The sequence below is a fragment of the Motacilla alba genome, chromosome 14 (assembly GCF_015832195.1).
Source record: "Motacilla alba alba isolate MOTALB_02 chromosome 14, Motacilla_alba_V1.0_pri, whole genome shotgun sequence".
NCBI classification, from domain to species: Eukaryota; Metazoa; Chordata; class Aves; order Passeriformes; family Motacillidae; genus Motacilla; species Motacilla alba.
The window spans coordinates 8394893-8419613 of NC_052029.1; the positions used below are offsets into that span (position 1 = coordinate 8394893).

The 24721-nt window shown below is 46.5% G+C and overlaps 3 protein-coding genes across 5 annotated transcripts in view; all 3 read right to left on the reverse strand.

Annotated features, from left to right (window-relative positions):
- Nucleotides 1-1756: 1756 nt before the first annotated feature.
- RPS15A (ribosomal protein S15a) lies at nucleotides 1757-6049 on the reverse strand. 2 transcript variants are annotated; one of them, XM_038151386.1, is made up of 5 exons: nucleotides 5956-6049; nucleotides 4766-4903; nucleotides 4533-4612; nucleotides 3047-3132; nucleotides 1757-1892 (listed from the first exon to the last, which is right to left on the reverse strand). In XM_038151386.1, the coding sequence occupies exons 2-5, from the start codon at nucleotides 4896-4898 to the stop codon at nucleotides 1799-1801; spliced, it is 393 nt and encodes a 130-aa protein (XP_038007314.1). In that variant the 5' UTR covers nucleotides 4899-4903; nucleotides 5956-6049; the 3' UTR covers nucleotides 1757-1798. The 2 variants fall into 2 exon arrangements, with proteins under 2 accessions (XP_038007314.1, XP_038007315.1); XM_038151387.1 differs by lacking the exon at nucleotides 5956-6049 and adding an exon at nucleotides 5309-5461.
- Nucleotides 6050-6528: 479 nt separating this feature from the next.
- ARL6IP1 (ADP ribosylation factor like GTPase 6 interacting protein 1) lies at nucleotides 6529-13071 on the reverse strand. The gene is made up of 6 exons (XM_038151385.1): nucleotides 12962-13071; nucleotides 11265-11398; nucleotides 9479-9598; nucleotides 8554-8671; nucleotides 7828-7912; nucleotides 6529-7603 (listed from the first exon to the last, which is right to left on the reverse strand). The coding sequence occupies exons 1-6, from the start codon at nucleotides 12995-12997 to the stop codon at nucleotides 7485-7487; spliced, it is 612 nt and encodes a 203-aa protein (XP_038007313.1). The 5' UTR covers nucleotides 12998-13071; the 3' UTR covers nucleotides 6529-7484.
- A 4198-nt stretch (nucleotides 13072-17269) lies between these two features.
- SMG1 (SMG1 nonsense mediated mRNA decay associated PI3K related kinase) overlaps nucleotides 17270-24721 on the reverse strand; it is a 60644-nt gene continuing 53192 nt past the window's right edge. For both annotated transcript variants that reach the window (XM_038151042.1, XM_038151041.1), the window contains 9 exons: nucleotides 24124-24261; nucleotides 23101-23253; nucleotides 22594-22773; nucleotides 22164-22391; nucleotides 21523-21734; nucleotides 21224-21330; nucleotides 20716-20895; nucleotides 20494-20600; nucleotides 17270-19838 (listed from right to left, as the gene is read on the reverse strand). In XM_038151042.1, coding sequence (XP_038006970.1) covers nucleotides 19761-19838; nucleotides 20494-20600; nucleotides 20716-20895; nucleotides 21224-21330; nucleotides 21523-21734; nucleotides 22164-22391; nucleotides 22594-22773; nucleotides 23101-23253; nucleotides 24124-24261 — 1383 coding nt within the window. In that variant the 3' untranslated portion in view covers nucleotides 17270-19760. The remainder of the gene's footprint in view (nucleotides 19839-20493; nucleotides 20601-20715; nucleotides 20896-21223; nucleotides 21331-21522; nucleotides 21735-22163; nucleotides 22392-22593; nucleotides 22774-23100; nucleotides 23254-24123; nucleotides 24262-24721) is intronic.

The following is a 24721-nucleotide window of genomic DNA, read 5'->3' on the forward strand; positions in this document are numbered from 1 at the left end:
ATGGTTAATTCATCTAAAGGAAGCTTTGAAACTGTCATTGGCCTTCTTCCACTAGGTATGAGAAACATGTTCTATTCTGCACTTGATAAAAATCAAGACTTTATAAAAAAGAAGAGTGAGATCTTGATGCAATCTTCAGGGTTACTCTGAGCAAGTACAAAACCTCAGGTGCCAGTGCCTGGTACTGCAGAATGAAATCCACCAAGGCTAAGAAAACCCCACCTGTCACTAAAGAGCTCCATTTAACAAAGTGAGGGTTGAAACGGACTCTTGATTTGGTAACTACTCTGAATCAGTGTACAGAGCTGTAGCTAAGCAGATTTGTTTCCAGTCAAACCGAGAACCAGTGATCCCATTTGAATGTTTTGATGCTGTCTCCAACCCATCCCAGCTGTGACCCAGCAGGTAAAGCAGCTACATCCTGTGCCCCTGCTCTTCTCAGCCAGGCTCAGGTCAGGATGCTGGAGCCACCACATCCCCTGTGAGCACCTTCAGAGCTCTGCAGGCTCTCACATTCCTCGGGAAGCTCCACACCAGTGATACCGCAGTGCCCGTCCAGAGTAAAGACCTTCTGCTCAACAGTATCACCTCCTCCTTTCCTCCATAAAGAGTAACAGACTGAACCAGCAGAGGTTACAGAGTTACTGAGCTCAGACCCAGCGCCTGAAGAGCTGAAGAGCCCCTTCCATGCCAAGGTCTGCCATGAAGTATCACCTTCAAGGCAGGACACCTCCAGCCCAAGCAACTGCACCCGGCGGGCATGGGGATGCATCACCAAGCAGGAAAACTGGGTTTCCAACTGTTTGTATCAGAATCACAAATTTCACCAGCTGCTTTAGAGTGAGTTGAAACACCTGCTACATCTCCAAAGGCTCCCTCCTGGTGGGACTGACTCCAAACCAAGTGAAACAAGGCAGGGCAGCTCCAGCTGCTGTTGGAGGACAATGCCATCAGCCCAGCTTGCTGCCCATCCTCCACCAAGTTGTACAGCTCCATGTAGTGCCTTGAAGCACATCTGATTTCTCTGCATCGAGGACACTGTGCCATCATGAAGAAAACCAACTCATTCAATACTAAATATTCCCTACCTGTAGGTTCAGACAACCTTATTTCCTCACTCTGAAAACGTAAAGAAATCCCAAACAGTTGTTTCTTTGTGCCAACACACAAAGCAGATGCACAGCAACTACTCTACCCAAAATTCTGGGGTTTCAAAACACTTTCAAAGTAGAAATTTGAAGGAAAAGAATTATTCACCTCCCAACCTCAGTTACTCCTTTCACCATATGATGTAGAACAAGTTTGTGATCTGAAATCAAAACTTCAACCATTTTAATTATTCCAGAATCCCACATCCCACAGCTTTTCTAACCATAAACAGGAAGTACCTTCTGGCAAGGCATCTCTATTATTGAGGCAAAAGGTGAAACTCTAGAATCACACACAGGTAACTGCAGACACATGTCCTGGACACCTGCGAGGTGAGCCCAAGCAGGACAGCTGGGATTAGCATTAGTTCAGCATTAGAGCTCCCCTGCTGAGGCTCTCCTGTACAGTGACCCCAAAATGCCACTCCAGTGGTGACTTCCAGAAGTACATTATACCATTAACAGAAACAGGATTGTGACCAGGGATGGTGTGGAACCCAAACATCATTTGAACTGAAGCTGGACCTCAAGCATTACTGAAGAGCTGTTACAAGCACTGTCACAGGCAGTGTTCAAAGCCATTAAAATACCCACTGGAAACATCAGAGTCCATTTGAACAATTTATTAGTATCCTCTTTTTTTACAAGTTTTAGAAAAAGAATCCCAGGATTTTGCCTCCTGTGTGTTTTCGTCTCGCCTCCTCATGGTCCATGATGCCAGCTGAGGTTGTCAGTACAATATACCTGCCAAGAGAGAGCAGATGTTCAGTTTATCTCCCCGCTTCAGGCTGCTGCAGAGCTGACAGCACCAACTTCATCTGTGCCACAAACAGCAAGGCCTGTTCCTGCAAGAATGGGCCCAACACAGTGACACTGATTATCAGCAGTGCAAAGCAGCTCCTCTCACGAGCACAGCCCCGCAGCACACACAGGACACTGACAGCCTCCTGCTCCCTATTTGCCTCTTCCCCTGCATACTCCTACTGCGCAGTCCCTGTCCAGCTGCTGGACAGGTTTGTAGCCCAAGTCCCTTTCTATCCTCCACAGATGCTGCTCCCCAGAGCAGGCAGAGGTGCCCCAGTGGCAGACAGCTCCTCAGCTGGGATCTCTGCCTCAGTGCTGAACACTGCCTGGTGCAGAGCAGCATCTGCACCTGCTGCCACTGCCGATGCCAACATCTGCATCAGCAACACACCCCACCCACACAGCTCCAGGTCTGAGAACCTCCTGTCCCAGCACTCCAAATACTCGTAACACTCCCAATGACAACAGAGCAGCTGCACAGGGCCAGCTGAAGCAGGAGTTACTGCTGGAGCTTTAGGAACAGAACTGTTCATCAATCCTTCCTTTGATGGGACAGACTGGCTGGGGCCCTGGAGACTCTTCCTGCTCTGCCATCCTGTGCACTGGGAATTACAGCTCTCAATTCAATGCACTTTGTGAAGAAAATACACACTGCATTACAGTAAGATTTCCTGTGCTGTGGAGGTTCATTCAACAGAAGCTCCAAGTTCCTCCTCACTTCATATCTGATTAATGTGCACAGTCAGGACATGTGAATTCAAGCAGTACAATTTACTTTCACTGACCTGGTAACTCACACGAGTCCTTCCCCATTTAACAACAGCCATTCATAAAACCAAAACAAGTATGAGAAAAGTCCTACTTTCCATTAAACTGTGAAATGGTCAAACAAGGATTTTACCAAAGCCAAACAGAAACAGATCCTTGCTTAGCAGTGCCCCTGTAAAACTGGTTTAAAAGGGCATTGATATGGAGGATGGATTTTTACACTGGAATTTAACTCCAGGCTGATCAGAGGAAAAGGTGCCAGGTGAGTCTAACTCAGGCAGTTTGTGAGTGTAACATTTTTACATTTGACCCTTCCTCATACTCACCCAAACTGACGGGAAGGCAGCAGGTTGTTCTGCCACTTTTCCAAATCCTTCAGCTGCACATCAAATCTGGGACTGATTACACCACACTGTAAGTAAAAGAGGATTCCATCACAAACTGAAGAACTTCATGGATTTGAGGATGTGTGATCCCAGCTCCCTGCCTGAGGGACCTTAGCAAGGGCTGTCACACACGCTCGGTTACAGCAGGACCTCACACCCAGCACCTCCACTCCCGTTCCTGCCCAGCCTCAGTCCCTGCCCCTCTCCTGAACAGCCCTGAACTGCTGCTGAAGCCACACCACCCACTGATGCCCACAGCTGGGGGAAGCACTAAAGCATGCTGTAACATCAGCAACATTCCTGGGATTGCTCAGGGATATTCCACCTCTAACCATCACACACAGTTAGCAAAAAAACCAAAAAAAACCCATGTACATTTTAACCAGGAAGGAATTAGCATGTTACTGGAATTTTCAAGGCAATTTTATCACTGACCAAGGCCCCCAGTTACCTCACTGGCTCCAATTATCTTAACAACTCTCCAGCACCAAACCAGCAGCACACCTTCCTGCAGCATGCACATTTTTCTGAGCTAAACAACTGTTCCCTTACTGCAATGATTGAGAGAAACATTATATCCATTAGCCTGGAAGATCCATCTCATCCTGGAAGAGTCCAAGGAACACTACCCTCACACCTGACCTACACCACTTCTGTAACAGACACATAACACTGTCTGCTGTAACTGCTACAGTGATTGGGGCTGTCAGCATTATCTGCCTCATACACTCCGCAATTTTCAGCTGGCATCTTTATTCATCATGAGCACAGCCCCCAACATATTCTGACCAAGAAATATTTTTTATTTCTTTACTGAAGAGCCACTCTCACTGGAAGAGCTTAACTGTAAACAATGATGCACAGCAAGTCACTCAGCCCAGTAGTTTGAGACATAAGCACTTATTTCCAAAACACACACGAATGCCTCACATGCCCCAGGAACCTCACAGGCTCCAATGAATGCAACATTCAGCATTTCCTCACTGCAAGCAAAGCCCACCTGGCAGCAGGAGAAAGTCTGTCTACTCCACATCTGCAGCTACCAAACATCAACTGGAAACCAACTCAGCCCCTATCTCTTGAGACCAGTCTTCCAGACAGCTTAAACACCAGAGAAACTGAGAAAGCACTAGGTAGCCAGAAAGCCTTTGAACAGAAATACACAGCACTTGCAAGCAGACTTCCCTGAAAGCGTACCTTCCACAGTCAGAGTTCAAAAGAAATGTAATTAGTGACCCATACCACTCTGAACGCAGACAGATTAACACCCTTTAAACTGGTAACATCTGTGCCACTCTTATTTACACGATTCAACAAATACCACCGCCTCTACAAGCAGATCTTTTAGAAATGGAGCAGACAAACATTTATTTTTTTTAAGTCTAACACTTCTTCGGAGAACTGAATTCAGGAAGACAAATCCTACCTTGTTGAGTCTGCCTGTGAGGTTGACAACAATCTTCCCAGCTCTGTGGTCATCAATTATCTCGAATTCACCGATGTAACCTGCAGAGACCAGCAGACAGAGACACCCGTAACACGCAGCTACAATAGCACAACTAATCAACTGTGTTGCACCAAACTACTTCCAGCACCTCGATTTACAGCTTTTCCCGCAGCAGCAGCCGCGGACAGCGGGGGAGCAGGGCCGGGACTCACCGTGCTTCATCATCACGGTGAGGAAGCGGACGATCACCTTGGAGCACGGCCGGATGAGCACCTGGCGCTTGCCGCGCTTCTCTGCGTTGTTGATGCTTTTGAGAGCATCGGCCAGCACGTTCATCCGCACCATGGTGCCTGCAGGGAGGGCAGCAGCTGCTGCAGCGGCTCCTCGCACAGAAACGCCGAGCAGCGCTTCTGCCGGGGCCGATTCACATCTAAGAGATCCACCGCTGACAGAAAGCTGTACCAAACCTTAAAAAGCACTCTCAAGCTAAAGCGAACCGAGCCACACGCTGAGCTGTGATCCAGAAGAGTCACCACGACCAAAACACGTCAGGAAACCTGACACTGTGAGCTTGACTTTATCAAAGCACACACACGATTTCAAAACCACCCTCCAGACACCTTGGCAGCAGTGACAGCTCCTCAGGCGAATCGGTTTGGCCTTAAAACCCAATTAGGACCCATCTGCACGGTACCGATCCTGTGCAATAACTAGATCCTACGTGATATTAAACCAACAGATGCTGCTCAACTCACTGATCTGCACAAACCCTGAAGGAGGCTGCACAAACACAACGCCTCGCGAAGGAACCCCGGCAGCAGCGCTGAGAGGCTCGCGGGAAGGAGCACGGCGGGGATGACACGGCACTGCCACCGCTCCGACAGGGCCCGGGCGCCGCCAGCACCGTGCCCGCGCTGTCCCTACCCCGGCACCGATCCCGTGGTATACGAGGCGTTTCACCGCGGCGGCAGCAGCACCGCGCGAGCCGACTCCCGCCCCGGGAGGGCCGCCAGCCGCCGCGCCGGGGCCGCCTCCTCAGGGGGCCCGGCCGCGCCCGCTGCCCGCGCCCCGCTGCCCCTGCCCGGCCGGGCCGCCCGCTCCGCACTACCCGCAGCGCACCGGCCCCGCCGGCCCCGCGCCCCGCCCGGCCCGGCTGCGGCCCGGGCCCGGCTTCCCGCCGCGCATCGCCGGAGAGCGCGGGGCCACGGGCGGGAGGAGCCGTCCCCCACCCCGCGTTCCGGGGGCTCCGGACGGCGCCAGGGCCGGTGCCGGCGGCTCAAAGCGGGCCAGGCGGGTGGCGCGGTGCCCGCTGGGCGCGGCGGCGCGGGCGGGGCGGGCTCGGGGCGCGGATGGCGGCGGGACGGGGCGGATGGAGCGCGCCCGCGGCCCCGGCCGCACTCACCGAGAGCGCGATGGCGGAAAAGGAAGAGCCCGGGCCGCGCGGGATGATGGGAGCGCCAGCCGCGGCACGAGATATCGCGAGACTTCGCCCTCAAGCCTGGCCCTCCCCATTGGCCGAGCCCGCGCATCGCACTTCCGGCGCGACTCCACCGCCCGGCTGCCATGGGAACGGGGACGCTTCGCACGCGTACGGCGGGGCGCGAGGGACAAAAAGCTGCGCTCCGCGGGCAGAGTGTGCAGCTGAGCCCCCGGCCCGGGACACGGGGACACCGCGACACGGGGCTGCGGTGAGCACAGCCCCCGCTGACGGACGGGCTGTGTCCGCACTGGGCTCGCACTCCGAAGGGGCACACTGTGCCCGCAGACGGGCAGCACCCAAGCCGGTGTCAGCGCATTCTGCACTCTCGGGGACACAGCGGGGACACCGCGCGCGTCTCCGCTCGGCTGCACACTCCCATCTCCCCACCCACAGCTGTGCCGCTCAGCACGGCACCTCCTCAACCCTTCCCACATCTCCTGCTACACCGAGAAATGCACTGACACTCTTCTCTGGACACTGACGAGGAGCAAGACATCAAGTAGTTTCTCTTTAGTCTGTATTTACCTATTCAACAGTTACAATAGACACTGGAGAGAGTTCATTTAAAACAGTCAACTTTTAAAACATTAACACAGGTTTCAGCTTTTTAAAGAAAAACAGTTCAGTTTTAAAAAAGGAGGGAGAGATCATAGAAAAGCACAAACAATTCAGGCTTATTTACAGAGTCGAACTCAGCATATTCAGAGTGATTTTGTATACAGACAAACATTCATAAAACCAAACGTGCTACAAGGCTCCGTGACAACAGCAGTTTCCAGAACAATCGGCTCTTAAGGTTACACACACCTCCACTCATTTCCTACAGTCTCAGTGCAATGAGTTTACACTACAGCTAAAAACCTGAACTACAAATGTATATATTCCAGAGCCCTGCTCCACACATTCTCAGGTACACGCAGCCAAAAGAAGCAAACGGGTTCAGTGAGACAATGGAACCACCTTCTGCCCCCATTTTGGGTGTGCACCCTCAGCCACGGCCATTCTCACTCTGCCAATTGTCCTCCTGCCACAAGGATCAGTAGTAACAAGCCTCCAGGAAGCGTCAGCCTTCAGAACTGCCTCTCACACTTGCTGCAGCCACAATTAATGATCAGCAAATCTAACACGGTCACAGAAACACTATCAGGCATTACAGCTCTGCTGTCGGGGTAGTGATGCCCAGGGTCTGTTTGATGAAGACACGTAACAAGCTCCACACATCAAAGAAGAGGCTGTCTCAGACAGGATCAGCTCCAGGCTGCAGAACCCTACTCAGCACAGCAAGAGACAAACCCACAGCAGCTGCTGGAATGACTTTTTCACTTCATCAGGGAGCCAATTAAAAAAAAAAAAGTCAGTGAGCAATACAACTTCTATTGTCTTAATTATACATTAATTCTCAAAACTGTTCCCAAGAAAACCTTCTACTAGAGTGAACAGCAGTTAAGCCTTCATTCATTTTTCTTTTCCTTGTGCTTGAGAAGTTTGTTGATCTCCCTTTTCGCCATTCCGATGTACTTTGTGATGATCCCGTGTTGGTTTAGTCCAGGAAACAGTAACAAGAAGCTTACTAAAGAGGAGAAGGAGAAAAAAAAGAATTAATACTCCCTTAACAAGCTTCTGTCACTCTGCAATTCTTTGCCTCCCTTAAGCCCCATTAATTGCTTGAAAAGAGAAACATAACCCTGCAACAAAAACACCCCACCACGTTTAATCAAAAATTACTTCTGCCGGGCTCAATCCATTTCAGGCAGCTAACAAGAGAGTTCTTGTGCTGTGCGTGCCCACACTTACCAATAAGGTAGGTCAGGAAGAGATTGTGAACTTGCTGTCCAATCCAGGCAACCACAGCAAGAGTGAAGACCATGGTCATGAAGTACTAGAAGCGAAAAGAGAAGAGTTACCACAGACCTGCTGGGGATTCTCCCTTCCCTCCAGTATTTGGCAGAACTTCAACATTTCAAACTAACGTGACGCTCTCTGGCTCTTCCACACGTGCTACCTAACAGTATGTTTAACAGGCGTGTTAAAATTGAGATTACAGGATCTGCAATTGTCTATTCTCCCTTATTTTCAGACCATCAGCTGGCCAGGGTGCACGTTCTTATTTGCCCAGGTATCCCTTAGTGCCAGACTGTGCCATCCCCAGTGCTGCACCCACAGCTGCTCTTGGGACAGCAGCTCATGTACCACCTAAAGATCCAGGTTTTTGGACAGTTTGTGCAAACACTGGAAACAGCTTGTTTCCTAAAATGTACCTATCCAGAGAAATCCAGTCTTCCTTTATCTAATTATCAAGGGTATGCTCCTAAACTACAAGCACTGCAAGTTTTTAAGCTTTGTATCTTCCCATTCCAGGTCTGAATAAATGTGTGACCAGTATCAAGTCACAGCCACAAGTGCCAGTTCCTGGTTTGGAGTACCAGTTCATTCAGGCACGTGCCTTGCTAAAACAGCTCAGACAAAGGTAAATCACACAAAATCTTAACTCAGCAGAGATTAATTCCTACAACTCAGTACCATTTTAGGCTTCTCTTCCTTCAGAGTGAAGAGGCGCTTCCACCAGCCAACAATCCTGCGGCGAGCTTTCACCAAATTGCTGCAAATCTCATGAAATCTCTGCTGCTGTTCCGTGGTCCTTTTATTAAAGGGAGGGGAAAAAAAGCCAGAAATAAGAATTCAAGATTTATTTTAATTTTTTTTAAATGGAATTTTTCCAGCAGGAAAAATGTACCCAGTGCTTATCCAGCATTTGCTTTGCTTAGCTTGATACCTTATTGAGCACTGCAAGGAAGTGCCCGTGTAATTTTCCTGTATGCTGAGTGTTAATTAAACTGACTCCCTGACCTTGATCTGCTCCCAGTGTGACACACACAAATAATGCTTATCCACATAGGAACATTCATCCATCAGTCATCCTAAAGCAGATACACTAAAATCCACCTTTAACTCAAAATGTTGTTCAAATTAGGTTCTTCTTCAAGATACTGCTTTTATACAAGACTTGTCCTTTTCAAATCTGTTACAATCACATTCATACTCTGCATGACTCTTTTTTATCACACTACTGCTTTTTTCCAAACATACAATCAACACTCTTCCACATAATTTTACTTTTCAGTATATATTATCCATTTATTATTAAAAACTAGCCTAGCAGAACTAATTAGCATGCTTAATGGAGAGCAAAGAATGGGCCTACTTCTTAAAAAGCAATCTGATTTTTGCAGAAGGAACAATAAAGGTATGTTGCAGTAGTAGTTATCTTCCAGAAAAAGAATGGAGAATATGTTGCCACTGTCCTCACTTCATGTATTAGAGATTGCTGATTTCTCACTACAGTGACTCTACAAAGTAACTATTTGACAACCACAAATCACATACCCATTTTGATAAAGATCATAATTACACACTCAAATAAACTTTCAACTGAAGCTTTCCTCACCACTTATTAGAGCCAAAGATTCGAGGAGCAAGAGCAGGAACCAGGTAATCAGCCAAACAGAGGAACATAACCAAACAGGAGACACCCGAGAGAACTGATGGGTCCAAATAGTAGATCATCCTGCAGAAAGAAGAGAGATTATTTCTGAGTGCTGCAACTGCTCAATACTAGACATGCTCGGTCACTTCTTCAGACTGGCTCAGAGCTTCCAACAGCAGACCTGCTCTCTTGCCTAACCTCAAACAAAATTACAAAAAATGCCTTTTTCTCTTAATTTACCAGATAAGAATATGCTACAAGCACATAAGGTACAAAGTTCAGTAGAAGTAAAAATTCATCATTATTATTGTCTCAGAAATAGACCAACAGTGGACTTAACACTGATTGAGGGATGATGATGAGTGAACATATGAAACAACCAGGTAGAGTAAAAGCTCTAATTTTGTTGCTCAAGTCACAGAACTCAGATCTACTAAAGGTTGTCATTTGCTCAGTCTCTCCTGGGAGAGCCAGCCAAACCTGTTCTGGACAAGAGGCCATCAATCTCCACTTAAAGCAGCGCTGCATTCTCCATATTCAGTCTGCCACCACACAAACACAGCAGAAGGGCAACTGGGTAAGAACCAGCTGATCTCCTAAGTGTCTGATAACACCCAGCTGGGCCCTCTGCTATCCGACTGTACTTCACAGAACTTCCTGAAAACTGAACCAGTAAAAGCAAAGAGATGACCCAGTCCATGGTGGGGCTGCTCTGTGCCTCTGCACAGTGCTGCTGCAGGGCCATGTGCTCTGTGCATCCGCAGAGTGCTACTGTGCTGCGTGTTCAAGGTCATTCTGTTGAGTTCAGAACCTGAAGCAGTCCTGCATTTCCATAAACTATTACTCAGCACAAGATCTTCCCCTATTATAATCACAGAATTTATAACAGAATACCCTCAACTTCACACAATTACTTCTTTTAAAAAGTTACTTTTCAGTTTCTATTTGATTTCCACCTACATCATCTCCCCTGAAAGCAAAAAAAAAAATTGTATTAGCCAAAAGACCAATTATCCCTGCTTCACCTGGTTCAACATTTATTTTTGTAATTTCTCTCCTTATTGCAGGAACAGATACAGCTGGCAAACTGCAGAGCTGGCACAAAGAGCTGTCTGTGCAAGGCAGGTCATCTTTACTACCATGTTACATAAAGGCACATCCGAGTGCCTCCAGCACCTCCAATCAGACAGGCAATGTCCTTCCACCCTGCTGACTGAAGTTACCTGCAGTCTTGCCTTTTCTCCTTTCTCAAAAGACATGACAGAGAATATTAAAAAACCCCAGCTGTGCAAAAACCCCCTGAACTTATCCTGAACCCAGGGCAAAGAGGCAGAATAGGATATTTTGCCCTATGGAAACAAGCTTTCTGTAAGGATACTGCTGGTGGTGTGGGGGGGAACCAAAGCAGATCATGAGATCTGACTAAGAAGCAGGGGACAAAGAACGAGGGCAGAACATGAATGCACCACTGGAAAACATTCAGCTGAGCACGGTAAAACCCCAGCAACTACTGCTGGCAAACAGCTTTTGCAGAAACCACTCTGAGCAGGATGTGAATCATGTTCCTTCCTGCTTTCACTACTTCTGTTTTTAATTTCCAACAAAGTTCACACGTTTTCAGAAAAAGAACCCAGAGTAAAAGCCTTCCTATGAGACTTCTCCAGGCGTCCTACTAATTTTCTTAACAGGTTTGTTACCAGCCATGAAGAGGCAATGATGTTGCAGGCTCCCTCCAGAAGGTACTCACAGGAAGGAAAAGGAAACAACACTCATCAGGGCCAGAGGAAACCAGGCTCGCTCCCAGCGAAGAACTTTGTCACTCAGCAGAATCACTTCTCCCCATCCTTGCAACTGCTCTTCCAAGCTTGCGGTTTCAGCTGCCTACACAAAAAGAGAAGAAAACTCCTGTAACTAACTAGACTATCAAATTCATTCCCACACTGAAGTAGCTAAAAAAAAAAAACCCAGTGTAATAATTAAAGATCCCAGACACAAATCTGAGTAATTAAATTAGTAATAATATTGAGAGTTTTGTACTAAGTTTTGACATTGTAGCAGTGATGCCTTTAAAGAGTCAAGATCCTAGCAGCATGTATAGGCCAGACAATAGCTCCTCCCAGATTTTGCCAAGGTGTTTTCCCCTAATCTCCCATTTATCACACCCCATCCCCCCAGATTAGTAGAAAGTCAGGTTTTAAAGCCTCTCAAGTTTTCAGTGTCAATGACTGGAAAACTGTAACATGAGAACTGTTTAAAAATAAATGTGTTTTCCAAGACAACTCTACCACATTAAATTGAAGCTTTCTAGCTGCTGTCCAGTGCCAGTTTATTATGAGGCAGATGGATAAAGACTCAGAATCCACAGTAAAGTTATCCAACTGATCACATCTGGACAGCAAGTTTTCCCAAAAGCTGCCCAAGACAGCCTTTCAACTCCACTTCCTATGTGATTCCTACATCCCTCCCTACACCTCTCCTGCAAGGAGGCCCCACCTGTGCCACCATCAGCTTGCCAAGCAGTTCACCCGAGGTGCTCCACATATAACAGAGCTTAACAGTCTCCCCTCAGTGGGAGATGGCATCTCAAGAGATTACAAACCCGTGAACAGAACCCACTGCTGCCTGAGCGGTAAGAGGCGAAAAGCCATGAAGACACGCACGTCTGCCGTGCGGAGGTAACAGAACAGGTTTCACTCCCAGCTATGTGCTACACTTAACTCCAATGGGAACTCCGACGCCACTAGAATAACAAGCACAACACAGCTCACGGACTTTCTACAAACTCTGGAGCCTCCCTGCAAGCCCTGAGCTCCCGGAGCTGTTCCCTGTGCCCAGCCCGGGCGCGCAGCAGCGCAGCGCTCAAAGCCTCCAGCCTCTGCCCCTTCACAGCTTTTACAGCCACTTCCCCCGCCAGCCGCTTACCAACTGAGGCATAACTACATATATATAGCCTTGTGTTTATTTAACTATTCAAGCATATCTTGGCACGTTTAGTTAAGCTGAATCACCCAACGCCTGCCGCTCTCCGGGATCGCTGCGGCGCTCGGTCCCGCAGCGGGAGGCCGCACACACACAGACAGACACACAGGGACACGGACTGACAGACTGCCACAGACAGACCCAGCCGGGGTAACTGCCGCGGATCACGTAACGCCCAGCGCTGCTGGGGGCGAGCAGCAGCGCAGCCGCCGCTCCCGCGCCCCGGGCCTGCACCCGCAGCACCCGCGGCACCCGCGGCACCCGCAGCAGCCGCCCCACGCGCGGCCCCGCCGGGCCCCGAGCCCACCCCACACCGAACCGCCAGCGCCGAACCGCGTCACACAGCGCGGGGCCGAGCAACCGCTGCGGGTGGGGTGGGGTCGGGCAGGGCAGAGCACAGCAGGCGGGCCTGGCTCCGCCGCCGCCGCCCCCCGCAGGCCCGAGCAGCCGCCCGCCCGCCCTCACCAGCTGGTAGACGCTGTTGTTGTCCCCCTCCGCCATCTTGCGCTGCTCCCGCACCGCCGGCCACGCCCTCCCGCGCCGCGCCGCGCCGCCGCCTTTTATAGCCTCCGCGGGCCGCCTGAGCGCTGTGATTGGCCAGCGCCGGCGCCCCGCCGGCCGCCGATTGGCTGCTGGGATTCGAACCGCGCGGCGCGTGCGCGCGCCCCCCTCCGCGCCGCAGTGCGGCTGAGGCGGCGCCGGGCCCGCGCGGGGAGCGCCCTGGCCCGGGGAGGGGCGGCACCCCCACCGAAAAGTCGCGTTGGAAAACAGTCCTGAGTCCAGCCTGCGAGCGAACACCGCTTTGTCAGCTGCGCCACGGCACTGAGCGACACACATCGGCTCTTTCCTTAAAATACCTCCAGGGACGGTGACTCTACCACCTCCCTGTGCCGCCCGTTCCAATATCTAATCACTCTGTGAAGAAATTCTTCCTAATGTCCGACCTAAACCTCTCCAGGCTCAGCTTAAGACTGTCCCTTTGTCCTGTCCCTTGTTTCCTGGGAGCAGAGCTCTGCGCCGGGCAGGCTCCAGCCCCACTTGACCAGCTCCCTGAGGTCACCCCGAGCCTCCCCGTGTCCCCAGCGAACACCCCCGGCTGCTGTTCTTCACTGCACTGCTCCAGCCCTTCCCCAGCTCCATGTCCTGAACTCCCTGTGTCCCCAATAAACACCCGCGGCTGCTGTCCCTCACTGCGCTGCTCCAGCCCTTCCCCAGCTGCATGCCCTGCTCTGAACTCCCTGTGCCCCCAATAAACACCCCCGGCTGCTGTCCGTCCCTGCGCTGCTCCAGCCCTTCCCCTGCTCTGAACTCCCTGTGTCCCCAGTGAACACCCCCGGCTCCTCAGCTGCTGTCCCTCACGCCGCTGCTCCAGCCCTTCCCAGCTCCATGCCCTGCTCTGAACTCCCTGTGCCCCCAATAAACATCCCCGGCTCCTCAGCTGCTGTCCCTCACGCCGCTGCTCCAGCCCTTCCCCAGCTCCATGCCCTGCTCTGAACTCCCTGTGCCCCCAATAAACACCCCCGGCTGCTGTTCTTCACTGCGCTGCTCCAGCCCTTCCCCTGCTCTGAGCTCCCTGTGTCCCCACTAAACACCCCCGGCTCCTCAGCTGCTGTCCCTCACGCCGCTGCTCCAGCCCTTCCAGCCCCGTGCCCTGCTCTGGACTCGCTCCAGCCCCTCAGTGTCCGCTCCGAAGCGCGGGACCCTGAACTGGGCACACCGCCCGAGGTGTGGCCTCAGCAGCGCCCAGCACCGGGCCAATTCTGCCGGTAACATCAAAGCCCAGCAAGGCGTTTTACTTCCTTCAGAACTTGTGGCAGCATGGAAATAAATAGAGGAGAAAGGCACTGGGATATAAATATTGTTTCTGACTCAGCTTTCTAAATGCTTCAGGCACGTGAGCTAATGAGCGTAATCACCATGCCCAGGATGCCACCAAGGCTATAATGAGAGCAAAGAAAACATCTCGGGCACCAAAACTGCTCTGGCAGCAGCTTGATGGAGACAAAAAAAGAGAGGGACTAAGGAGGACAATATAAAAGCAAACATATGTCTGTCCTGAATGGTTTGGTCTTTCACAGGGTGCTTCTCACTCACCTTAGAATATATGTAAAGAACAGATGCCATACCGAATAACTTTCAAATTCATTCACATGCCAGTAAATGCTAACAGTATTTTCATGTAACACTTTACACTTATAAATGGTGGAGCTCATTCTCAAAATCTGTAATTTTACCACAGTAAAGCTCACACAAAAGGTGATTTTGTAAGGAAGTGATGATGCCAGCAATGATTTTATTAGTCTTTTAAAAGAGCATGGAGCCATATGGAGGCATGACCTCATAGCAACCTTCCAGTGTCTGGAGGGGCCTACTAGGAGGGATTCTTCATCAGGAACTGTAGTGACAGGCACGGAGTAAGGGGTACAAACTGAAAGAGGGGAAATTTGAGTTAGATATTAGGAGGGAATTCTTTACCGAGGGTGGTGAGAACAGGTTTGCCCAGGGAGATTCAATGCTGGGAATGTCCCTGCCCATGGCAGGGGTGTTGGGACTAGGTGGTGTTTAAGGTCCATTCCAACCCCTCACCATTGTGTGGTTCTATGATGCATTACAGTTTCTACAGACATTTGCAGTGCCCTGCAGCAACACTGCTCTGGCTGTGAGATACCATCAGCTCCTGGTTTCATCCATTTATGTGATTCTCACCACAAAAAACCCAAGCACTTACCAATGGGAAAAGCAGGCACTGCCATCATCTCCAGCCAGTCTTTCAAACACAGCTCCCCAGCCAGGTGCCTTGCAGCTTTTCTCCATCCCAGAGGGCCCGTGGAGGTGTCTTTCCCTCCCATCACATGTTGCTCCATACCTCAGAGGGGCAGTGGGACAGGTGAGCATTGCTGGGCACCCTCAAGCCCAGAAATGCCAGAGAGGCCATGGAACACAGCACAGGGCAGGGCCCTGCCACCTGCCCACCCCTCCCTCGCTGAGCAGCCAGGCCTTGAGAGGCACCACGTCAGATTAAAAAATGCGTGCCCAATGTGCAGGTATTCGCAGATTCCACTGTTAAATCTCAGCCATGGTGCAGGAGGCAGAGGGGCAGCAGCAGCTCAGTACCTCCTGCACCCTACCTGAGCTACACCCAACTGCTTTGCTTGCCTCAGTGCATGGCACAGACCATGCTGCAATGGGATCAAGTCTTCCTGCAGCAAGATTCTCTCAGCAGATGCACAAAAAATTAAATCCCCAAGAGGGCTTCAAAGCACCTTTAAAAGGGGCAGTGCAATTGCTCTGTGCACTTAGAACAGGCACACATGTCAAGCCTCCACCCTTTTCAGCATACCTAATACACATTTATTATGCTATTAATAAAAAATTAGCCTGATGAATGGCAGAATTGCTCTAATCAGCTATGCATTTATGTACACAGCAGTAGTTTGCAGCTAATATCTGTAATTTCTGTGAAATTCTTTAGCTAAAATGTTAACAGTATGCTCACAACTTTGCTGAACAAAAAATGCATTTTATAATTTGGGACCACATTAACAAACACACAGATGGCAGGTGTCATCTCAAATATTTTTCCTAGTCAAATTCTTTAATGTATAAAGTGTGTCTGCTAATTTTACGAAAAGCTTGACAAAAAAAAAAAAAAGAAAAAAAAAAGGGAGCAAAGAAACCTTTGAAGTACTTGAGTGCACTAAAACAGAATGGCTAATGTACCAGGCACAGAACATATTGATGAATAATTGAAGTAAATTAACCTTAAAGACTACAGCACTTAGAAAAACAGAGCTTGAGCTTGGGGGACTCGAGTCTTTTACAGACATTTGAAAAATTAGACAAAACATTACTATTTAAACAGAATAATCCTTGAAGGCAAAACCAATTGTTGCAAAGCAAAACCAGACCATGAAACCCCCACAAAGTACAAAACTAATTTCTGTTAACTGCATAGATCTGCTGCATTTTCCATTTGTTGTATTGACTGTGCCACTATCCCACCAAGATAACCTAGGACACCACTAACAGCTCCAGTTTAACACATCCCAGCAACCCATTTGGCAGAGCCTTGTTCACATCCCGGCCTTCCAAAAGGGCAGAAGGAACACAGGCCGACAACAAACTCAGTTTTCAAAGGGCATCTCAACCATGAGCCTTTAGAATTGTGAGGGGGTAACAAAACTGCTGAACATAGGCGGAATTTGGCTTTGAGAAATCACTTTATAGCATGGGCCCTTAGTTAATATTTAGTGCAGGGAAGCAGCAGGCAAAAAATTGCCCTCAGTTGAACTGTTTGACTTCTATAGCTTCAGCTGGTTTGTATGTATTTAGAGGTGATTCTAGACTTGCGTTATTCTAGGTGTGCCTCACTGCAGAGAAAACAAACACCAGTTCTACTGAAAATAAAGGAAGGACCCTTATGTCTTTGTAAGGAGCATCTTTTAAGAGAATGTAACTAATGCAGTCTTATTTACTATGCAGGATGTGTGAGCAGAACCTGAATTTTCGGTTTCATCAAGACTGTACCAACCTCCCATACTGTCAACATTTCCAAGAAAAATGTGTCAGCACACAAGTCAACAGTGACAGTCCCACTAACTCCTGCACATCTGAGCTGTCTCCTTTGCATTAGTTATGCAAATTTAAGTCTCTGGAGAATCCTGCTCTAATTTGGGGTTTGGTTGGTATTTGTTTGTATCAGGCACTTTATTCTCCCCTGTAATTTTCACAACCACACAGTGTTGCATAGAAAGAAATTAAAAACACGTCTTCTTTTTTATTTTTTAAAACTTTATTAAATTACGCAGTAAGAACCCATCTCCACACAAGTGTTTCATTTCTGGATGGCAGAGGTATAATACATGAGCCACAGGTGAGTGCATTACCCCTCCCTTCCCCCCAGCTTCCAAGAAACAAAACAGCAGGTACAACACACTCCTGTCACTACACTTCTCCAACAGATTGTTCATAAGGTCATTTTGAACTGGAGAAAAATGGAAAGGACCAACAGTGTCAAGTGTCCTGTTCTGCATATGAATGTTCTTCACTGCAACATTCCAACAGCTTTTCCTGCGACGAGCAGAGGGGCAGAGGGTCAGGAAGCAGTGGCAGTGGAATGCGTTTGCACGGGGACTGTTAGATGCAAAGCCTGTGACTTCCCTAGAGGTAATCAGGCAATCAGAGTGCAAGGCAGGCCATATGACTGTTGAAAACTGTTACACTTCAAAGTGCATGTCCACAAAAAGTTGGCAACAGAGGAGAAAGTGAATTCTAAGACCTACTGCGGAGGCAGAGCAGTCAGCATAGTGCAAATACTGAAAGGAACAGAAGTTTGCTGGCATTATCCAAAAACCACCAGCCAAGCTTCCTACTCAGATGAACTGCTGCAAACCCTTTCAATTAAATTAATTTTATGCCAGTAGTGGGCTTGGCTCAAATCTTTTAATACTTGGATTTTGACTGAAAAATGCTGTATTGGAAGTGTGGTTTTACTCTGAAAAGTGACTAAAATGGCATTTTGGATCTTCCCACATTTTTCAGCAACTGTCCATAATGAATTTACCAAGTTTGCAAAAGAGAAACTTTTTATACAGAGCTACAACAAATTTATCTGAGTTCACGACGCCAGGGTGCATTTCTGCTTTAGCTACCAGCACCTTTACAATTCCGCAGTTGTAGCTGAATTTTGTGAGGTTTGTTTCTCTAAGAAAAGGAAGTTGCCTTTTCCTAAACATGTCCTGCTTAAAAAATAAAGCAAGAAGTCTTTCAGACAACCAGGAGACAAGCAGGACCTTGATCCAAGGAAGATGATGCCATTTTTAGAGAGACTTTTCTGACTGTAATCACACTTTGAGAACTGATTAAAAAAAACCTTGGAAGATTCCCTATGGATGCATTACTGAAGAGCCATCTATAGAAGAAATATGGCAAAGGAAAACTACTTGGCAGAAACCTTTACAGATCTAGTTGAACAAAAATTTGAGAGTCCTTCATTTCTTGGATTATATGTATACCCCTGTGAAGTGAAGCACTAGAATTTACAAGTGTGAACTAAAAGGATTAGGAAAATGAAGTAAAAAGCATATCACTCTACCTCCACCAGAACATCACTTTATTGTTTATCTGTCATCAACAATGTAAAACTCTACTAGATACTCTATCCTGGTTTTTAAAAAGGTAAAGATTACATTGGATTAGCTACGTACGAAAGAAACTACAGCAATCACAGTAGAATGAGATTGGAGGGACAATTTGAATTACAAAAAAGTGTACACTGCAAGCAGAGGGAAGTGCACATTAAATCAAATGCCTGTAGGAATCATTACTTTTAAATGCACAGTGACAATTTTGAGAAACTGTACATAATAGAATCACAAAAATGACTTTAAAATAACCAAAATTACATTTTGCATTTGACCATCCAACTCATAAGTAATCATTGATGTTCTATATTTTCAGTGCTTTTGGAGAAACTGTTTACCAAACAGAATTTAAGTTGTTAATTTGACTAAACTGTGAAGTAGAAGGATTGAAATAAAAAGTATATTGGAAGTACGCCTAACCTACAAGAATAAGCCAAGAGGGGTGTATGCAAGGAGAGGCTGGGAGGGAGGAGAGAAAGGAAAGAGGAAAGGGAGAAGAGAACAAAGGCTTTTTCTTCTATCTCAGAAGTTCTTCCAATGCAGCGTGTATCTGATGTACAGCTCTTTGCTTTCAGTCCATTTCTGAAGTTTACGTTTTGTAGCCTTTTCCCGTACTAACTGGTCAACTCAACCAGCACTGCTGCCACAGAACAAGAGGAACAAGGATCTGAATGCATCAAATCCGCCCTTGCTGTGATTTCTTCATGGCCCCATTTTCTGTTTTTCTTTGAACAGGGTTCGGTGTTTCCTGAATTGTTCACAGGGTCAGGTGGAATTGAGTTCCAAATCACTCTGCCGTTTGTAGCATCCTGATTTCTTTCTGCAGCTGACCCCCAGACACGTTTGCAGTTCTTCCGTAGCAGAAAGACAAACCGTGTTGCTCAAGCGGTGAGCGTTCACCCTTGACCGTGGGGGTTGCAGACCATTGTGTTTAGCGTATCCCTGAGTGCAGCTATCCTGCAGGATTCACTTCCCAGTGCACCGAGATTTCCTAGGTTTCCTCAGATTAAGCCCCAGTATGCATCACCACCGACTGTGGTGCGGCTACGGATGCCTGAGGCCGAGTTGATTCTGGTGGATGTCTGACCTCGCTGAACCAGACCGAGCTGCTGTCTCCCTACTCATACCCAGGCAGTCCAACCTTCATACAGCTGAGCCAAGTTATCTAGATTAGTTGCTTCCTTAATCACAAAGTCAACCTATTAAAAAGGTCAAACAAGGAATTAAAAATAAGCTAAAATTTTAAAAGTGTTTAAGTGATCTTAGAATTTACTGTCAAATGCCACCTGCGAAAATTTCACTGAAAAAAATCTGAAGTAACTGTAGATGTAACTTCGTGCGGTCCACATAAGAAACAGGAAGCTGTACTGCAAAAACAATCACATTATCATCTCACTCACAGCCCCTATCTTGGAAGTAGCCACACCATTCTCAAACAGACGTGGACAACTGTGTCCCCCGACTCTGTTGCCCAGAGACAGGAGTGGCTGTGTTGTGTTAGTGAACACAGTAAAGTTCTGTCCCTTGGGCAGCTGTACAGATCTCGTGTTCTCCCTGGCTATCAGCAGCTGTGGAACAAATGTTAGCTTACTGACAGACAAAAGACAATTTTATCTGATTCATGGCTCTACATAAACGTCCCATATGAAAAACAAAAGCATATGACAGTTTAAAAAAAAATGCAGCAACACAAGGCAGCAGCAACCTTGATTTGCACTGCAATAGCTCCCACCCCCACAGGAATGCCCATTCACAACAGGATTTCAGCCCTGAAGGCACCCTTCAGCATACACACCTCCTAATTAGGCTATATTTAAAGCAAGGACCAGTACTGGAACTTTATTTTCAACTCACCTGTTCAGCCACAGACATTCTCCTGTTGGGATCCACATCTCGGCCCTCTAACTTGGCTTTGACCCGCTTCCACACGCTAACTGCGTAGGAATTCCTCTCCTGCACAGCTACAGGCACAAAACAAAGTTAATGCAACTTGACACTCCTGTACAGAAACCCACTGAGGTATTTTTTTGTTGCTGTCAGTGGTAGGGTTGCTGGTTTTTTAAGGTTTGTATTTACCTTTTCCTGTTTTAGGGTCCCTGGCTGTCTTTTTGGGACTACAAGCAACACTTTTGCCCGTTCCTGGGACTGTGTTTGGAGGAGTATCTGCTGATGTTGCAAGATTTTTCTGAATTATCTTTCTTGCATTCTGTGACATCACCTCTGGCTGAGTTTTCTGCCCCGTATTGCTACGAACAGCTGTAAAGAAGGTTTAGAAGTGCTTAAAGTCTTCAAAATAATAGCATATTATAGAGGCAAGAAAAAGCACAATTAAATGCACATCAAATAGACCTATCAGTTTTTCAGAAAGAAATGCATTTTAAATTTGCATTTTAAATTCTGCACCAGTTTTCAATCTTTCCATTTTCTAATTTCTTTCACTTCATAAACAAGAAGTTTTATTCCACTGCTAAGAATTTATTTATATTGAGCAAATTGTCTGCATTTCAAAGTTCAGTAAGAGCTATGATCCCTTCTCTAATATCAATTCCTGGTGGTTTCATGTTTGTACTTTTGCAAGCATTACCTGCAGCAAAGGTTGGCTGATATGTAGCAGCTGAAGTTGGGCTGGAGCATTCATTTGCTGTATCCGTGACTAAGGGTGATGCAAACCCCACCAGATTATTGTAGACACTGGGAAACATAATGGACTTGGTAAATACTCATGCAACCACTTGACTTACTGGAAACCCAAAAATTAAATTAATTCAAATTTTACAAGAGGATTTCTAAGAAAATCATCAAGCATGTTCCCCATGATGTGTCCTGCTACATGAAAGCAGATATGCAAAATGCCTTCTCACCTGAGAAAGGTAACTCTCTTACCTTTGGCTCTGTGTTTTAAGTTCTTTCAAGGTGGGAGTTATTTCCTGCAGCATTTCAGCATGTTCCTGACTGCGGACTTGACCCATAACCTGAACTAATGTAAACAGAACTGTCTGAATATTATCTTGCCATGATTTATATTCACCCAGGAACTGCCTAACACTGTTCTCATAGGGAACATCTTCACCATCTGCCAGGGCCGCTTCTTCATCCTGTAACCAAGATGTGCAAAAAGGTCAACTGCTATATTTTGGCTAAGAGAATCAAGTGGAGATTTCTAAGCCCTTTCAGTCCTTCAGTTTGTCATCTGATTACAAATAACTACAGTTTTCAGTAGTTATGTATGAAGAAATTAATTTTTAAATTATAAATTTTTTACAGATTTAGAACCAAAAGAATTTATAAACACAATGTTTCAACTGCCAAGAGAGAGAAAAGGTTCAGTTCAACCAAAGCCTGCTAAGGCTAATACTAGAAAGTGTTATGAATTCTTAAACATGAACTTTTTGTGTTGAACTCCATATGCACAAACATTTTACTGTTTCTAGATACTTTACAAAGCACATAGCTGCAATTGTTATTCTTCTTAAACTGCATGGACATGGGTTTGAGGAATAAATTTAAGGATGTTTTAGACATACCTTTGCCATAGCTTTCAGTAGATGTTTGACATCTCCAAGCTGTCTGTTATGACCCGTGAGCACAGTTTTAATACTATCCACCAGATTCTGAATTGTTTCACAAACTGTTTCTATTTGCTGTTCTCTTTCAGTTTGTACTGTTCTCTGTGTAGATATCTCCTGGGTCAACTGCTTGTGAGCTGAGTGAAGCCATTCAGAGCTGCCAATAGGATGTTCGAGACCAGTGCCCTAAAAATAACAAACATTTCTTTATCTGTACCCAGAGATAAAATGCACTTGCTGTGTAGACAGCACTGCCAAGTGTCTAACTGACAGCATGAACTCTGCAGCCACGCTCCATGTGCAGGTATACATAACACTGAGAATGGAGGACAAAGCTGAGAAGGGCCTGCAGTGACTCTGAGAGGTTTCATGCTTTGCCCGTGCTTACCACCCTCTGCAGCAGGCGGAGCTCCAGGTCGGACACGGAGCTGTTGAACTGCGATGCAAAGGAGCACATCTGCTGGCAGCGTTTGAGGAGGTCAAACAGTGCAGTATCAAGGTTCAGGGCTTCTGCTGTTCTGGTACGTAAACTCTCAAAATGAATGATATTACTGCAAAGGAAAGTGACCTGAAAATCAAAGAGTGAGAAAAATTATTTCACTTCAACTGTCTATTAGACAAACACTGTTTTTTTCATGTGCTTTGAAGTGAGGATTTTAAACACACAGATACTGCTCTGTTCCAGCAGCAGTATCATCCCAGGGTCATCCAAGCCTGCAGCAATTCTCACAGAGATTATTCCTATTGCTTTCAAGTGGGATTCCCAGAAGTATTTGGTTATCTATGCTTGCTCTTTAGATGCAGAGCAGAAAAATATCTTCTACATAAACCTCGAGTAGGAAATGAAGAGTGAACACACTCATGGAATCAAGAGCACTGTACTTATCTGTACTACCTGGCTTGCTCTTTGACTTTCTTTCAGTACAAGGTTTCTTCTTTCAGCAATAGTGGCATCAAAATCTTGCAAGACTGGGGCCAGTGCAGGATTAGCACCTCCTGCCCATTTTAAACGCTGCTCAATACTTGCTTCAAGTGCTGCTAGCTTCTCCTGCATTGGGGAAGAAAAAAGCCCATATAGCTAATTCATACTGATATACAGCATTCTAAGCCTGGCTTTAAATAAATTATGCATATATAACACATGCAGACATTTTCTTGTGCCATATATGTAAAATACTGAGGCATTCATGATTAACAAATGTTAGATTATGCTGTTTAAAAGTTTATTTCCAGTACACATCACAACTGGATTTGATTGTTTGTTATATGAAGTCTACCTGTCTAGACTTTAACTCACCAAAAAAAAAAAAAAAGGCAAAAGTAATCAGATTTCTATACTAATAATTATATATCATAGGAGTTCCTCCATTATTTTGCAAATAATTCAATGAATTATTATAAACAGCACCTTCACAACTAAAAACATAAATTAAAACTCAGGAAGCTAAGCAGTATTTAACAAACAAAAAACATTCTATATTACTGGCACCAAAGAAATCTAAAATACTGAGCAAAGCCACAGCATACAAACCTTAACACACAGAAGAATAAATTTGCCCATTTCTACAAAGGAAACTTCTGACATTTAGCTATGAAAAATAATAGTAAGGATGATCTAATGCACACAAACTTAAAGAAAAGGAGCATTAGTAGCCTTCAGAAAGAGAGGTACTTTGAAGAAAAATACCAATCTGTGAAAAACATTTACTGCCATTCCAAAGAACATTTTGGATGAGACAGCAAAATCAAACAATGTAACAGTATCCATCAGACAGACTGAAAGAGACCAATGCCAATACCCCCACATTTGTGTAAGACAGCAAGCCAGATAACATCATTTGAAGGTGGCAGATGATTTGCAGTTTGTGTTTGTCACATTTCCATGTGCTGCTGGACAATCCTCCCCAAACAGTCATACCTGGACCGTGGCAATGGAAGTTTCAATCTGACTGAGCGCGTGGAGTTTCTTTTTCATGTTGGTTAAAATTGCTGAACGAGGAGGAGGGGTGACAGAAATAGCCTGGGGGCGACTGATGAGGAGATCTTCATGCTGCCACTGTAAGAAAGCAACAGCAACACTTGAATAGCAATATTGCTCAGCACAAAATACTTTGCATCCCAAACAGCAATTCCAGTGCTCTGGTACCCTTTGTAAGTAAGAGCACTTTAAAAGGCTGTGTGTCAGACTTTACCAGCACAGCTCAAAGTGCTAAATCATTCAAGGGCATTAAATTACACAACTAGTTGTAAATGATGTTTTGCTGGCTTGGATGTTTATACCATTAATCAGTCCACTAACTTACTAGATGTGATTTACATGTATCTTTTTAATCTAAAGGAAAAGCCATCAATATTCAGAAACAATTCACTTGTGATACCTTAAAACCAAGATAATTTTGCTTATTGGTCTATGAAATGGTTTATTAACTGACCTGGAGAAAGCCTTGTCCCTTATAAAATTAAGATCACTGATAGTACAACACAACTGCATACCCGTGTAAAGGTACACAATGGCA